The sequence below is a fragment of the Setaria italica genome, chromosome II (genome assembly GCF_000263155.2).
Source record: "Setaria italica strain Yugu1 chromosome II, Setaria_italica_v2.0, whole genome shotgun sequence".
In the NCBI taxonomy this organism is placed as follows: domain Eukaryota; kingdom Viridiplantae; phylum Streptophyta; class Magnoliopsida; order Poales; family Poaceae; genus Setaria; species Setaria italica.
In genome coordinates, this window is record NC_028451.1 from 15,620,513 (window position 1) to 15,636,328 (window position 15,816).

The window sequence follows — 15,816 nt, forward strand, 5'->3', positions numbered from 1 at the left end:
ATTAGGCTTAATAGATTCGTCTCGCAAATTAGACTCCACCTGTGCAATTAGTTTTATAATTAGACAATATTTAATACTCCTAATTAGTATCCAAACATCCGATGTGATAGTTACTAAAGTTTACGAGGGTGTATCCAAACACCCCCTTACAACCACGCCGTATAAACGCGTATTAGGGCCAGCAGCTCGTAACATAGGCAGGTCACGCGCGACTAACGTGCGATAGATTTTTCCGAATACTTCCTCAGTTCCGAATTATTCAATTTGTGCATAATAATATCTATAAATTTATAAAAGTTAAAATGACTTACAATGTGAAATGAATGGAGTATATTGAAAGCTGAGTAGAATTTGGTAGCAGAACTATTTTTTTCTCCTTGAATTACAAACCTTATGATTTTTTTCTAAAACAAAATTTGACAACCGGATGACAGGTCAAAATAATTGTTTGACACCTGGAATGACATGTTCTGGATAAATACCTAATATAGGCATAAAAATAAACATAACAATAATCTAGAACTTTTAGTTTCCCTCCAGAAAATATTTTTTGAAAGAAAAAGAGAAAAGAAATGAGAAAAAAAATGGAAAGCCCTTTACCCGCGGGGAGTGGTGGCGTCTCCCCGTTGGGAGGGAGGGGGGAGGGAATTGGACTTGCTTCGTCTCCTCCACCTTCTCCCCTCCGTCGTCGTCTCCTCCAATGCTGAGACTCTGGCGCGTTGCGTTGGGGGATTGACTTCGCCGTAGCACAATCCAATCGGCATCAGCTTCCCCACCGCCCCATGCCTCAGCGCGGCCGGCGGCGATGGGCGACGTCCCCGTTCCAGCCCAATCCCCAGCTCCCTTCCTCCTCCCCGACAGCGACATGACCTCGCGCCGCCGCCGCGAGCCCTCCGAGCCCCGCAGCGACAGCGACTGGGACGCTGGATCCAGCCGCGAGGGGTCCCCGGACTTCCTCCGCCGCGCGCCCGCTGCGCAGATCTCGCGCGCCTCCACCTCCTCCTCGTCGTCCTCCTGGCTCCGCGAGATCGAGCGCGACCGGGTGCGCCTCGTCAGGGAGTGGGTCCACATGGCCGCCCGCGACCGCGACGACGACACGGGGCCCCCGCCGTCCCCCGTCCCTGACCACGCGCGCAGGGACGCCCCCCGGATCCGTGGCCGCCAGGCGCGCCTCGAGCTCGTCATGCGCATGGCTGCCGACCGCCAGGCCGAGCTCCACCGCCTCTCCCAGCACCGCGCCGTCTCCGACTTCCCGCACCGCAACCGAATCCACGTCGGTGCTCTTCTTCCTTTCTCAACACACTGTTCCATTAATTGCTTATTACGCGCTGCTTTGCCTTTCGTTTCGGATTTCTGATACGATCAGAATTCCCGTCTAACGCAGGCACTGCTCCGGGGCCGGTTTCTGCGCAACGGCGGTCTGCCAGAGGAGAGGAGGCCCCCATCCGTGGCCGCAAGGGAGCTTGGCCAGCTGCGGCAGCGGCATCCTGTCTCCGGGTTGAGGTATGTGTCAGCTCGCGTGCTGAGACATGAATGTTGAGGCTCCTGCTGCTGCTTAATGGATGTATTATTATTATTATTATCTTTTTTTGGGGATAAATGCAAGTGCATACTGGACCAATGTGTCACTGTCGCAACATTCCGATGCTGTAGTTGGACGGGTTACATCTTATAATGAGTTCATGATGCTTGATATTGCTTCAGCTGTTGCTTCATTTAGCTTTTCTGTTGATTTGCAAATGTTTTGCTTCGCGAAGCAAAAGCTAGTAGTATACAAAGAATGGTTACTTAGTAAGGGTTACGCTGTTATATGATGCAGGTAAAGCACTACAAGTTGTGTGTTTTAGTAATGTAAACTTTAATTCACTGAGCACCAGTGCTTAGCTGTATATTAGTGTTGCTCATATTGTATTATTGTCCATTTCTAACTCCAAAGTGCTAATTGTCATGCCATCCTCGCACGACAGTTTTGCTTGCCTGGCTTTGGTTTTCTGTTGTGTCAAATTACATATAAGTGAAGGCTGGTATTTTCCTTGTTTAAAAGCACACCATAAGTTTATACTAAATGTTTGAAACTTGAAAGCTATCCAGGCATTTGTCATCTTCTTACCTTCTTGCCATATTTGAAGCTTGGTGCCTTTTTAGCATAAGACATGGAGTACATCTGTAGTTAGTTGGTTTTGGTTGTCCAAAGATATGGCTACATTCTTTCTAATATTTCGCTAGGACCTAACATATCAGCTAGATATATCGACTTGCAAGCCAAGCCACACGATTACTTTTGTTATGTACGTTATTATCACCTTTTTTCTCTGATCATATTTGATAATTTCAAGCTGGCTCGTTCACTTACTATATGGATGAATCTAATTACTGCTGTTAAAATGTATTTTTGTAATGTTTTTCATCATGTGCTAAGTTGCTAAGTAAAATAATAATACTCATTAATTTTAATAACTAGAGAAGAGTTCCGCTTCAGATTGGAGAATCTTGTCCGTGGTCAAGCAGTTAGCCAAGCAGATGCTTCTTCAACTCATGATGTTGAACTATCTACAAATGATCATTCTGAATCAAGACCTCCTTCTGAAACTACTCAGGAGAGACATGAACAAACAAGTGAGAATATCAGTCTTCAGCAAATTGAAGGTACAGCAACAACATCAGGATTTGAAAGCGGCAGCCCTAGCGTTGCTGAAGTCTTCTGTGGATCTCATAGTCAAGTAGAAAGTCAGGAAGATTTGGAACAGGAGAGAAGAGATTGGCAACGATTTTCCCATGCTGTGATTGGAGAGGAATCTGAAAGAAGTTGGCGTGAGAATGCAGACATCTCATCCCGTGAGGGGACAGCAGTTGAGGATGATCACGACGATCGTCTTCCAGTAGCAAATGAAGAGTCAACCAGTGTTGATCGTCTTCCTGAAGCACACGAAGAGTCAATCAGTGATGATAGTCTTCCTGAAGCGCATGAAGAGCAGCATGATAGTGATCATCTTCCCGAAGTGCTTGAAGAATTGCATGATAATAATCACCTTCAGGAATCACATGGGGAGTGGAGCAGAGATGATCACCCTATAGAAGTATATGATGAGTGGCAGAGTGATGATCATCTCCCAGAAGTCAATGAAGAGTGGCAAGATGATGATGAGTCTAATGATACCGCCGACAATTGGCATGATAATACTTCTGACCAACCAATTGACCATGGTGCTGCTCTTATTAGAAGAGGTAACACATTCATCCCTGGGGATGACGAGAATGTGTATAGCACAGAATTGAGGGAACTTCTAAGCAGGTGATAGTTTCTTGCTTAAGGAAGTTGGTATAAATAATTTATTTGCTGTTGGTCTAAATACTGATTTTTTCTTAATAATTATGCAGAAGGAGTGTTTCTAATCTTCTTCATAGTGCTTTTCGTGAGAACTTAGACCGGCTTATCCGGTCATATGTTGAACGGCAAGGTCGTGGTCCTCTCCCTTGGGATCTGGAAGGAAGTCAAGGAACAACTCCTGCCCCTAACTCACCAGATCAAAATCAGGAGCATCAAAGAGATGATGATGACCAGGAACTGCAGCACCCTGTTGACAGGCCTCCTTTAGTGATACCACCTCCACCTATGCCTCCTCGTCAGCCACTTTGGCATTCAGAGTTGCATCGTAATAATTGGATCAGGCAAAACATTCATCGTTCTTCTTCTGACATTGTGAGTTATTGCTTATGATATTCTTACCACAAATATTTATTTTTTACTTTGCTCAATTCATCTTTCTGGAGATTGGAATACATCTTTCTTTATTGTGAATTCATTAATAAACCGTATCTTGTAGGCTTTATTTGCAGTACTCTATTGCATTCACTCTTGTTTTTAGGTTACTCTTGTGGTTTTTTTTTTCTCAAATGCGCAGGAGAGCTGGGTGTCATTTCATTAAGACTCTTGGGGTATTATTTTATGCGCACTTCACAGAAGCTTCTGAATTAAGCGTGGTAATGGCTCATTTATTTTGGTTTTTGTGTCCAGGAATGGGAGGCCATCAATGATTTAAGGGCTGATATGGCTAGACTTCAGCAAGGCATGAGCCATATGCAAAGGATGTTGGAAGCTTGCATGGATATGCAGCTAGAGTTACAGCGTTCTGTAAGGCAAGAAGTTTCAGCGGCCTTGAATCGTTTCATTGGGGAGCAAGGTTAGTAAATCCACAAGCTTTCTGTTGCTACGTTTCCTCCAGGATGGTTTGTTGTTTGAATTTAGAGAGGTCAGGGAAACAATCCATAGAGAATCCTTGCATGTTTGCATGTAATCTCACCTTTGAAATTTGCTGGCTGACCTGTTGATTCTTGGTGTAGCTTAACTGATCTCTGTTAAGGTGTACAGAATCCTAAGGGGCCTAACTATAGTTTATCTTTCTTGAAACATATAGCAAGGATGTTGCATATTGGTGTTACTAATTATAGTTTCGAATTGGCACATAGCTTAGGATAATAAGGTTCTCTAAATGCATTACTTGTATCTTTATTCCATTGCATTGTGCAGCACTTGTCTGTGATATTATGTAATACTTGTTTGCATCCATATGGCAAGCAAGTGGTATACTACTGATTAAATTGGTCATGCTCGTAAGTAACTATGTCGTACTTGAGTTGGTATTTGTTTATATGGTTGAACAGAAAGGAATCATGTTCCTAATGCTTAGCTTTGCATTTCAGTAGCAATGACACTTCATACACCTGCCTAAGCTATGTGCTTAAATTTCAGGTGAGAGTAAAGAAATAATTGACGATGGTTCGAAATGGATAAATGTGAGAAAAGGGACCTGCTGTATATGCTGTGAGACTCCAATTGACTCCCTTCTGTACAGGTTGGCTTGCACAGATCACTTGTTATTTAGTGGATGAAAATGGTCTAGTCGTACTAGTCCATGAATAAAATCTGCATTGCGCTAACTATTGACTTGTTTGGGTGTTAACTGACCAGATGCGGACACATGTGCACATGCTCAAAATGCGCGAACGAATTGGTTCGGGGCGGAGGGAAATGCCCACTGTGCCGTGCGCCCATAATCGAGGTGATCCGAGCATACTTCATCATGTAGATACGTGGAAGAAAGCAAGAAGATAGAGGAAACATTTGGTGTTTGTGGGCGCAGGTGTGGAGTTGTTAGTGGGTGGTGTATGGTTGTATTCAATTTTGTTCGTTCTATCTAATTCTTTGGGGGTTTGGGGGTTCCTTTCATTTTTGCCCTGCCCAGCCCTGCCGCGGTGTAAGTAATGTATGGTTTTGGGTGTGGCGGCAGATGGGGGAGGTGGCCTTCTCTGATTGAGACTTGGGTCACTACTAATTTTTGTTTCACAGCGACTAATGGGGTTGGGGTGGGTTGGAAAATGAGATGGAGGAATGAAGCAAGTTACTGCTTATCTTGTTTGTACAGTACAGAGCAGTTCAGCTTCGTCGCCTTGGAATGTTGCGTTTGCAATTTTGCTGTGATCTTCGATTCCTTTGGACATGGTATTTCATGTCTCTACTTTGAACTACATTGATGTGCTAGTGGTGCTTTTATGTGCATCTGAAGCTAGTACGTTTTTTTGGGAGGAAGTAGGGAATTTTAACAATTGTGAGGAAATGACGGCAATGTCCCAAGATATCCTTGCCCTACCTATTGGGATCCCCATTCATTGTTCATCTACTGTGAAAAGCAAGCAGAATGATTTCGTTTGCAAGCCCAACAAAATTGGTTTGGCGGTCCATTGCGGCCCATGAAGATTCGGGGCTTCGGCAGAGAGAGCAGAGCACCTGTGTGATCTGTGGGCGGGCCCATTGTCAGCGAGAGATTCACGACAGTAAAGGAGCATAGCATGTCCATCCAGGGTCCAACTTCCCACGGTGAAGACTGAAGAAGAGAGCGGCGGTATGGGGGGAGTAGCGAAGAGAAGTTTCGCCGCTCGCCAGTGAGTGGGCAATCCTTCACCACCATGGCGGCTCCGGCGGCCAGCACCTCCGTGTCCGAATCCGACGACTCCGACTCCGACTCCTCCCAGTTAGTCACTCTCTCTTTCTCTCTCTCCCCCAAGGGCCGGACCCTTCCGATTCCCCGCAACCCCGAATTCAATCTACTCCATAGGTGACGATCGATTTGGTTCGCTTCCCTTTTGTGGAGTTGAAGTTGGGTGTTCGCCAGAATGGGGATCGCATTTCTGCTTGCGCGCGCGGTGTTTGCTGTTGCGGGGATTGATCTCGCTCTTCCGATGTTGCAGGTGCAGCGAGGCAAGCACATGGGATTCTCAAGGTACTTCATACAACTTGCTGCTCCCCTCCGCTCCTCTCCCCCATTTCTGTTTGCTCCCAGCATGTCTGTGATTTTGGTGCCGCGGTTTGCATTGCACAGAGATGCAGTGCCTGGCCTGCATTGCGGTTCAGGCTTCCGTGCGCAAACGGACCCTTCGCTAGAGAAATTAAGCAGCCAAAATGGATTTCCTGTTTTCCAACTCTTTTTTTTAATGTAAATGTCGATCCATCCCAGAATTATTTTAGTACGAGCTACAGTGGGGATGGGGGAATGCAACTATAACCAGTTTTTGGCAGTGGGGAATTATTATTTTGTAACGACAGAATATTGTCACTATTATACGTGTAAGTATCATATCCTTAGATTTGAATTTTGGGTTGTTTTATACGCAAGTGTTTCCTGTCTTCCCCTGTGCAGTGTTACAAAGGCACGCTGAATGTCTGGAGCTGGAGGAGTTGGCAGCAATCTCAGTCAATCCTGCTCTGCTTCGAACTCTCAATCATTTGCTTCTTGAGGTGTATGCCATTCTGCGTCCGAAGCCACTTGACTATGGCCAGCGCAACACCTTGATTGATGCCTTCAGGAAGATTACGAAACGAATATTTGGTATATTTCCATTTCTTGTAGTTGTGAGTTGTGACTATTCGAGTATTTGAATATTGCCATGAACTTCTAGCCTCCAAATTTACCCCTACTAAGTATTTGAATATTGCCATGAACTTCTAGCCTCCAAATTCACCACTACAAGTAATATAAAAATGCTGACTGGTGAATGGTGACTATTTATATAATTTGTGATTAAGCTCTTTCAACAACTCTTCATTTTTGACTCTGTGAAGTCAGTCACCCCTGGGGGAAAGAATATATAGGTGATTCTGCCATTCTGGTCTACAACACCTACGATTATGATAGTCATAGATTATGTCCTGGCCTTATGCGTCAAATATGTTTGGTAACATGATGATATCATCATGTACCAAATGTTGTTTCAACATGTACTGCTTTAAAGAATTCGAAAACACATACATGTCATATTGATCTATTTCTAATCAGATGGAAAAGCATACAACTTTATTGGGTGGTAAAACTTCTAGCAGAGGACTCTTGTTGATGTTCAGCAAATCATATATCAGTTGCATGTTATGTGGTATTTTAACGAGGGGTGTGTGTGGGTGTGTTGTATTTGAACCTTTTTTCTATCTCAATTGTGCAGTTCTTCTGCATGTTTGCAAAAAAAAAAAAAAGAACACTGTTATTTTAATTGTTATTTCAACTTCTGTCTCTTGCATGTTTCTTTGACCTTTGTTTATCATAACTTTCAGATAGCAACGATGGGTTTCCAGTTGTGGAACCATTTGGATCATTCACGATGGATTTATTTACTCCTCGTAGTGACCTGGACCTCTCTGTCAATTTCAGTGCTAATACTGATGATCGATATACTCGCAAGCAAAAGATTTCTGTAATCAGGAAATTTTCCAAAGTTCTATATTCTCATCAGAGTAAGTATTTCCTTAAACAGAATATTTTCAGATATTCATTGCACACCCATTGATCTTTGTGAACAATCCATCCTTTTCTTATATGAATATGATATATCCAGGGAATGGAATTTTCTGTGGGGTTCTACCTGTTGTAAGTGCTAGGGTGCCTATTCTGAAGGTTATTGATTGTGGCACAGGGATTGAATGTGACATTTCAGTTGAAAATAAAGATGGCATGACAAGGTCAATGATCTTTAAATTTGTTTCCTTGCTTGACGAAAGGTTTCAGATACTAAGTTACTTGGTAATGCAATCTTCTTTTCCTTTCTAATTAGTAACTTAGCAAAGTCATATGATCAACTTGAAATCATGTGACAACAATCTTGTCATTTTCCCATTTTTTCCTCAGGTTAAATTCTGGGCTAAAGTACATGATCTGAATAGCCCAAGAGCACTAACAATGAGCTCCATGTCAATCATTTCATTAGTTGCTTTCCATTTGCAGGTACCATGGGTTTATTATTATTTTGGTCTGGTTATTAAATTGCAACCAACTGTTTCCCTACATTTTGTTTTTATTAATTGACTTGCTTATCAATCTGTAAATTTGAAGGCAAATTATCTTTAGTGTTGACTAATGTTTGATAGGCTAGGTTAGTGTTGACGCTTTTTTGGGGCCAACACACGAACGCACTCTAGCGTGCAGCGTGCGGAGGAGCTCGATGCAGCGCCTCTGCACAGGCCGGTCAGACCGGTTTGATGGACCGGTCAGACCGGTTCGCCGGTGAGCTCGGCGGTAAACCTTCGAACGCTCGCCCGGGAAGGATCCCGTCGGGGCAAGCGCACGCAGGGTTGCTCTAGGATCGGAAGGCCACCTAGAGCGCCTTTAAACGTCATCGAGACGAAGGAAGAACAACAAGTAGTAGATTGGAAAAGCTTGGGCAAAGAATAAAGGAAAAGATACAAAAATAGTAGATTGGTTTTTGTCGATTGGGTTCTGTTGTCCTCAATCGGCCGAATCCCCTTATATTTATAGGGAGGGAAGGTCTTACCCACGTAGGAGTCGAAACCCTAATACAAATCGTGTCAAATTACAACTCCTACTCGGATTACACAGATGCAAACCAGTTAGACTGGCCTAGGCAACCGGTCTGACCGGTCTGCCCGGGTGCAGATCTTGCGAAGGTCGTATCTCCCTCATCCGAACTTCAAATCGAACGTTGATCTACACAATGGTGGAGTCAAATCTTCATTTGGAGCACTTTGATCCATCCGGTCTGACCGGTTTGGTCAACCGGTCTGACCTGTTTGCATGGGGTGCTGATCTTCCCGAGGGCATAACTCTCTCGTCCGAAGTCCAAATCGGATGTTCCATATATGAATTTTGATCGTCTCAACGAGAGCTACGCCATGGTGAAGTCTAATTTGCATTTTGGGAACTTTCCCCAAACCGGTCTAACCGGTTGGGAGACCAGTCTGAACAAATCTGACCCGATTCTCCCAAGCCTGCCACTTTTGGGCGTCAACAGTTAGAAAACATGGTAGATGCCCTACTACACTTCCTCAGTCTGTATTCTTTTGCTACACTTCAGACTACTGCATTTTGTGTACCAGAAATTGCATTTTTGTTCCCTTCACCTTTATGGTAGTGCGAATATTGAGCCGTGGCTCGTTAGATGCACGTCTAAGAAAATAAGCACCAGTATTTTGTATTTCATTCTTTCTTTAGCTGAATAAGTTTAAATTGAATCTTTGTGCAATGTGCAGTGCAGACCCGATGTCCTCCAATATTGCCTGCGTTCTCTGCCTTGTTAAAAGGTTATCTTCTGTCATGCTTGCTCTTTGTTTTTCCTTTTATTGGCATCATTTTGCTAACTTTCTCACATTGAAACTGAAGATAACTGTCTAGATTCTTGCTCTTACAGATGGTTTAGATTGTGCAAGCGTTGAGAGGAACATTGTACTGTTTAAGGAGTTTGGGAGCAGAAATACAGAATCTGTGGCTGAACTGTTTGTGTCACTGATTAGTAAAGTGAGTAATTATAAGGTTCACCTTCTACTTATGTTCGAAGTGGAAATTACTTTCCGTAATTGAATCTATAAGAACATGTTGTACCTTGTTATGTTGGATGTCTCTTCTAACATACACAACATAGGTCCTTTTAGAACCCACAACAGATTTGAGTTAGACATGCTCGAATTATATCTGCAGAAATTCTCTTATTTACCCATGGTGACATTGTAGCCAGGAATTATGATATGATAGCTTTTGCATTTGCCGACATTGTGGCGATGTACTGTTCCCCTGAACCTTAGCAAGTTTATTTTCCCATTTTTGTCAGTATTGCATTGGTCTGTGTGTTAAGAATTATTTAGTGATTTATATTCCTATTAGTTTGCCCTGTTTTCTGCAACGGTACCAGGTTTCACTTTTTTTTTGTTTGTACATTATTGCAAATAATTGTGCTCACTACTAACGCCAAAATTTGGCCTTGTCCTGCAGCTGTTATCAGCAGAGAGTTTATGGGAGCATGGGTTGTGTGCTAGCAATTTTGAAGCGTCATGGATCTCCAAGACATGGAAGAAGGGAGTTGGCAATTTAAGTGTAGGTATTCATGCATCGGGTACTAACAAGTAGCAAAGGTTAGGCTCTTACCCTGAAAAGGCAAACAACAATATTTTTGCTTCTGTTTGTGCAGGTTGAAGATTTCTTGGACCGGTCGCAAAATTTCGCAAGGTCGGTGGGGAAGGTGCAGATGCAGAAGATCTGCAAATGCCTTAGACAATGTGCTTTGAATTTGTTGGATTTCATGAGGGGGAAAGTGAACACACAGAAGCTGAAGACCCTTTTGTTTGGGCGCCTTAGCCCAGATGAGTTGGTCAGCAAACCTCGTTTGAAGCATGGCAAGAGAAAAAAGAAGCGTGAACTTTTCCCGCAGGGTGGATATGCATTCCAAAAGAGAGCAAAACATGGTGGTGATGCTGCAACCAGTAGTGACTTGTTACCCGCTCCTGCGTCTGACAAGGTCTTTCCTCCTGCCCGACATGATCGAAGCCCCATCCAGCAGTCTAGCATTCATCATTTTGTGCCCGTTATTCCATGGCCTCGTATCATACCTTCTGGTTTTGGCTACGGGTCATCGCTTGAGTTTCCATCCATAGCTAGTCCTCACCCTGGCAAAGGAATACTTGGCAGGCCGCCAAGTAACCCCGGCAAGGGGATACTGGGCAGGCCGCCAAGTGATGTAGTTCCCTTGAAACCAATGGAGCTCAACTAGTTCAGGGACAGCAAGGTCCACATGTCCCGACGCCATGCCGGCATACATTTCAGCAGTCATGTCGCAGAGCTTATGAGGAGCCGGTGATGACAGCTGCAAGTAGAGCTTGGGTTGTGTTGCTTTAGATTAGATTAGTGTGCTAGTTAAATGTCTGAGATGCAAAAGCTCAGGATGTGCTGTAGCAGCTAATATGTTCCTCTGTCAACAGAGCCTTACTGGCTCATTTTTAATTACTCTGGTCTCACGTGCCAGAGACACAGGTAATTGACCCTGGCATGGTACTCGATCGATGAGCTTCAACGTGGTGTTTAGCTTGTTGTTATTTTTTTTTGACGTGGGCTTGTTCTTTTGAGGGAAGCTAGCTGGTGATTGCAGTTGCAACCCTGCTGCGCCAGCAGTAAAATGCTATCTGGTGAAGGCCGGTGATTCCTATGCATGGCATCCACAATGTATGCGTGGAGCGTCAGGTGAGGTGACACCGCGACAGCGCCTCCGGCGATTCTTCCTGGCGATTCGTTAGGTGTACGTGATATTCACTTTCTCCGGCTGACATGAGTGCTTTCGCTAGCTCAGATATGTCGCAAAAATTACACAGTGATTGCATCAGCACCACAGCTGATGAATCCAACAATTAGCTGTAGCGGTTTACAAACTATTTTATGGCTGAAATGCAGCGTACGGTTCTTAAACTTGTCTTGAAAATTGCAGATAAAGGTCTATAACCTAGTTACTCGCGCTCTATGATTTTTGACTTGTCAATATGAGGTCTATAACCTAGTTACTCGCGCTCTATGATTTTTGACTTGTCAATATGAGATCTCCACACTGATGTCACCCGGTTTTATAAGGCTAAAACCGAATGCAAACCATATGCATGCTAGGATCAGTTTATTCATACATGCTGCGACTTCATCGTTGAATATCATTACAATGTCATACATAAACGTAACTTTAATATAAAATGATCCTTGGGTAAAAAAAATACACTTAAGGGTTCTAGCGGAGTGGGTCTTTCGAGCTACAGGCAGTCTTTTGGGGAATCGCCAGCCTAGTACGGAGCATCCAGGTTAAAGCCATCGTCTTCCTGGTACTCCACTTCTTCTCTAGCTTCTAAGCAGTGGTGGGGGAAATATAACAGGGGTTGAAAGGGAAAACGGTAAGTACATCGAAATGAATCATATGACATGAGGCCAAAGCAAGGAAAGGCTTACAAACTATTTTATGGTAAACTTGAAAATTGCAGATAAAGGTCTATAACCTAGTTACTCGCCCTCTATGATTTTGACTTGTCAATATGAGATCTCCACACTGAGATGCCATATCTGCAACCATATGGGTATTTTGGAAACTACCTAAATGATACATTTGACAAGTTTGATAATCTGGAATATATATTTCTTATGTGTACTACTATTATAAGATTAATGTATTTTTTGTATTTCTTGAAAATGGGCTTTAAATTGCCCATTGTAATTTCTAGTATATTTTCATATGCTCCTATTATTTAATTTAAATTATTCTTGTGGCTCATTTGAAGGCTCAGTTGTATTTTCTGCTTTATTTAATTATTTTGCATTCATGATATATTGATGAAATGTTTTGTTCCTTGCGTACAAACTTTTTGTTCCAGGTGTATTCATGATTTGTTCCTTTCATACTTTTTTATTTTGTTAGTATCTAATTTGTTCCATGTATATAAATTATATTTCCATTTACGTAATTCCTTAGTTCCGCTCGAACAATTTCTATTCTCACTTTAGTAGGAACAATTTTATCCCAGATCTCGGACAAATCCCTTGTGAACTTGGAACATTTGTTACACAGCCATAAAAAATATTCCACCTTCATAAAAAAGTTTTGAGAAAATATACTCAAACATGATCTTTTTTTAAAGATTTTATCTTAAAAATATAATAGCGCATTTGGAATTTGATTTAGGACATATTAATTTAGGACATATGACCTTTTATGTTAGATGCGGATGATGTGATCAATTTTGTTCCCAGGTGCATGCAATAGCTCACCTAACATAATGAGGGGGAAGGAGGGGGTGGTCTTTGGGCTATCTTCTGCCACCCACGCGGACTGTATCAACCCCTAAGTAGGGCACAAGCGTTTGTCAAGCGGTGAAGTCACGTTGTGTACTTGATGAGAAAAGAGAAAGTTGAACAATGACACGAAACATGCCAAGATGGTTGCCGCCTTGTTTTTGGTTCTCAGTCACAAAAAGTGCTCAAAAGCCTTGTTTAGTTGGACTGAGGGGGTGTTTGATATCAGGTGCTAAACTTTAGCAGGGGTCACATCGGATATTCGGATGCTAATTAGAAGGATTAAACATGAGCTAATTACAAAACTAATTGCATAGATGGAGTCTAATTAGCGAGACGAATCTATTAAGGTTAATTAATCCATCATTAGCAAATGGTTACTGTAGCACCACATTGTCAAATCATGGACTAATTAGGCTTAATAGATTCATCTCGCGAATTAGACTTCATCTGTGCAATTAGTTTTGTAATTAGACTATATTTAATACTCCTAATTAGTATCCAAATATCCGATGTGACAGGTGCTAAAGTTTAGCACGGTGTTCCCAAACACCCTCTGAAAATTGCTACTCTTCATTGTGAGTATCTGTTATTAACTATAGTGCGATTATCAAGATATTCTAATAATATTTATTTTGAGGCCGGGGTGGGGTTGTATGTCTTTCACAGGGAGAGGATATTTAGGTTAAGTCGAGGGATATGGATACCCGGGTACTCTCATTAAGGGCTTGACCGACTACCAATGGGCTGGTCCAACTACACAAGAAAGACAAGATGGGCCAAACCGGCCTGACTACACAAAGAACCCAGACTACATAGGTGCAATTGTCCCTCCGAAGTGGTTCATATGACCTCGTTGTAGCCTGCGATTGCTTTGTGAGGTTTGTTCCCCACTTACTCGTGTGTACGAGCTGGTGTTCTTCAGTTACCCTTGTGGGATTGCTGCTTGTCGACTAGGTGTTGCTGGTGAGGCGACCGACGACTGAGCCCAGTGAATGTTAGGACTGCCCGAAGCGTACAGCGGATAAACATCATGCTTATAGTGTGACGGGCTTTAAAGATCTTTTCATTGATTCGGGTTCTGACCGTGAGTTTCATCGTGGGTTCTTCTTCATTGTGGGAGATGGAGAAGGCTTGGGCAATGGCAATGGCAATCAACGGAGGCGAGGATCGTCGGGTGCTCCTGTTGTGGAATTCATTGTATTTTTCCTTTCGCTAGAGGCACCCTGTTCAAGGGGTTGGATGTAAAAGTATTGATAATGAAATCCAACCCTTCTTCTCAAAAAAAAAATGCATGTACAATTGTCTATAGTAGTCGATTAGGGGACTTGCCATGTAACCATACCCTCAAATTATATAAGGGGAGGTGGAGTACCCTGGCACTAGGGGACGACTCATATATCACAATCCAAGCCCTAAACCATTTGAGCGCATTGCACGATACAATCCCCGAACAAGACCTAGGGTATTATGCTACAACGGTAGTTTGAACCTGTATAAATCTGTGTGTCTTGTGTCCAAGTTCATGGTTTTGTGATCCCCTTCCCTCGAGTGGATTGCCGGACTAGAAATCCGACAGGATCAAAGAGCAAGGAAAGGGTTTTCATAGTATAGGATGGTTTATATAGAGTAAGAGAAAGTCACAAAAGCAAGCAAGGCACAATAACATCAAACGACAAAGGCTTGAACTCAGCTAAAGCTTTGGCAAATTCTTTTCACGAATTCGAGGTGTTACAGCAAATCATGAAATTAAACATATCCATTGAGTAGAAGAGTTGACTTATATATGTTTATAGACATTTGTTGTTAAACACACGTTGTACTCCGTACGTTGTTAAATATATGACATTTATGACAAGCTATTTATTAGTTTATAGATGTTTCTTTTTACAGCATTTTCTTGCGAAATTCTTTTTACTGCATAACTTGTGTAGAACATTTACGGAGTACTCCTTTTCAAATTGTAGGTTGTTTTGGCTTTTCTAGGTGCATAGATATTATTATGCATCTAGATATGTCAACACTACTAAAAAACAATTTGTAGGGGCGCCCTGATTTTTCTAGGGGCGGGCGAAATTGCCACCCGCACCTACAAAATGGGGTCGTTACTATAGCATACGGCCTGCCCCTAGAGAACCATTTGCAGGGACGGGCCACGGGATGACCCGTCCCTGGAAATGAGGACGATTTCCACGGGCGGGCGATGGGGTGACCCACCCTTGGAAATCACAATTTGCAGGGGTGGGTAACCCACTCCCAAAAATTATTTCCAGGGGCGGGTGATGACATGGACTGCCCCTAGAAATGGGTACAATCCTTGATGCAATGCGCCATGTCCTTAGCAGAACATTTGGCATAGTACCTCACTGCCTTCCTGAAATGTGACTATAGCAGGTGTCGGTGTTTAGACCTGGCAACCTACTGAGGGGAGTGCCCGATGTGGTGTTTAGTTTGTGGGGCTCGCCAAGATTAGGAACTTGAAGGTGAACACAGACACACGATTTAGACAGGTTCGGGCCGCTAGATTGCGTAGTACCCTACATCCTGTGTGTTGGTTGGATTGAATTGCTTTGGAGGGGGTCCCTACCTCACCTTATATTGCCGGGGTAGGGTTACAGGTCAATTGATTTACAAGAATACTAGTCGGATTTGACTAGGCAAGTCCTACTTTGATTGCTACGAGTACTTTTCCTAATTCTCAACTAGTTCCCATCTTGCCACGTAGACT

General features: G+C 43.0%; 1 protein-coding gene across 1 annotated transcript; it reads left to right on the top strand.

Moving 5' to 3' along the window:
- The first annotated feature begins 614 nt into the window (after nt 1-614).
- LOC101772616 lies at nt 615-11,362 on the top strand. The gene is made up of 17 exons (XM_004956185.3): nt 615-1,273; nt 1,385-1,503; nt 2,462-3,292; nt 3,379-3,700; nt 4,016-4,181; nt 4,751-4,853; nt 4,970-5,083; nt 5,889-6,029; nt 6,247-6,278; nt 6,696-6,884; nt 7,601-7,780; nt 7,882-8,066; nt 8,172-8,267; nt 9,535-9,580; nt 9,688-9,794; nt 10,266-10,367; nt 10,462-11,362. Exons 1-17 carry the CDS (start codon nt 806-808, stop codon nt 11,038-11,040), a joined length of 3,780 nt encoding a protein of 1,259 aa, XP_004956242.2. The 5' UTR covers nt 615-805; the 3' UTR covers nt 11,041-11,362.
- Nucleotides 11,363-15,816: the final 4,454 nt, after the last annotated feature.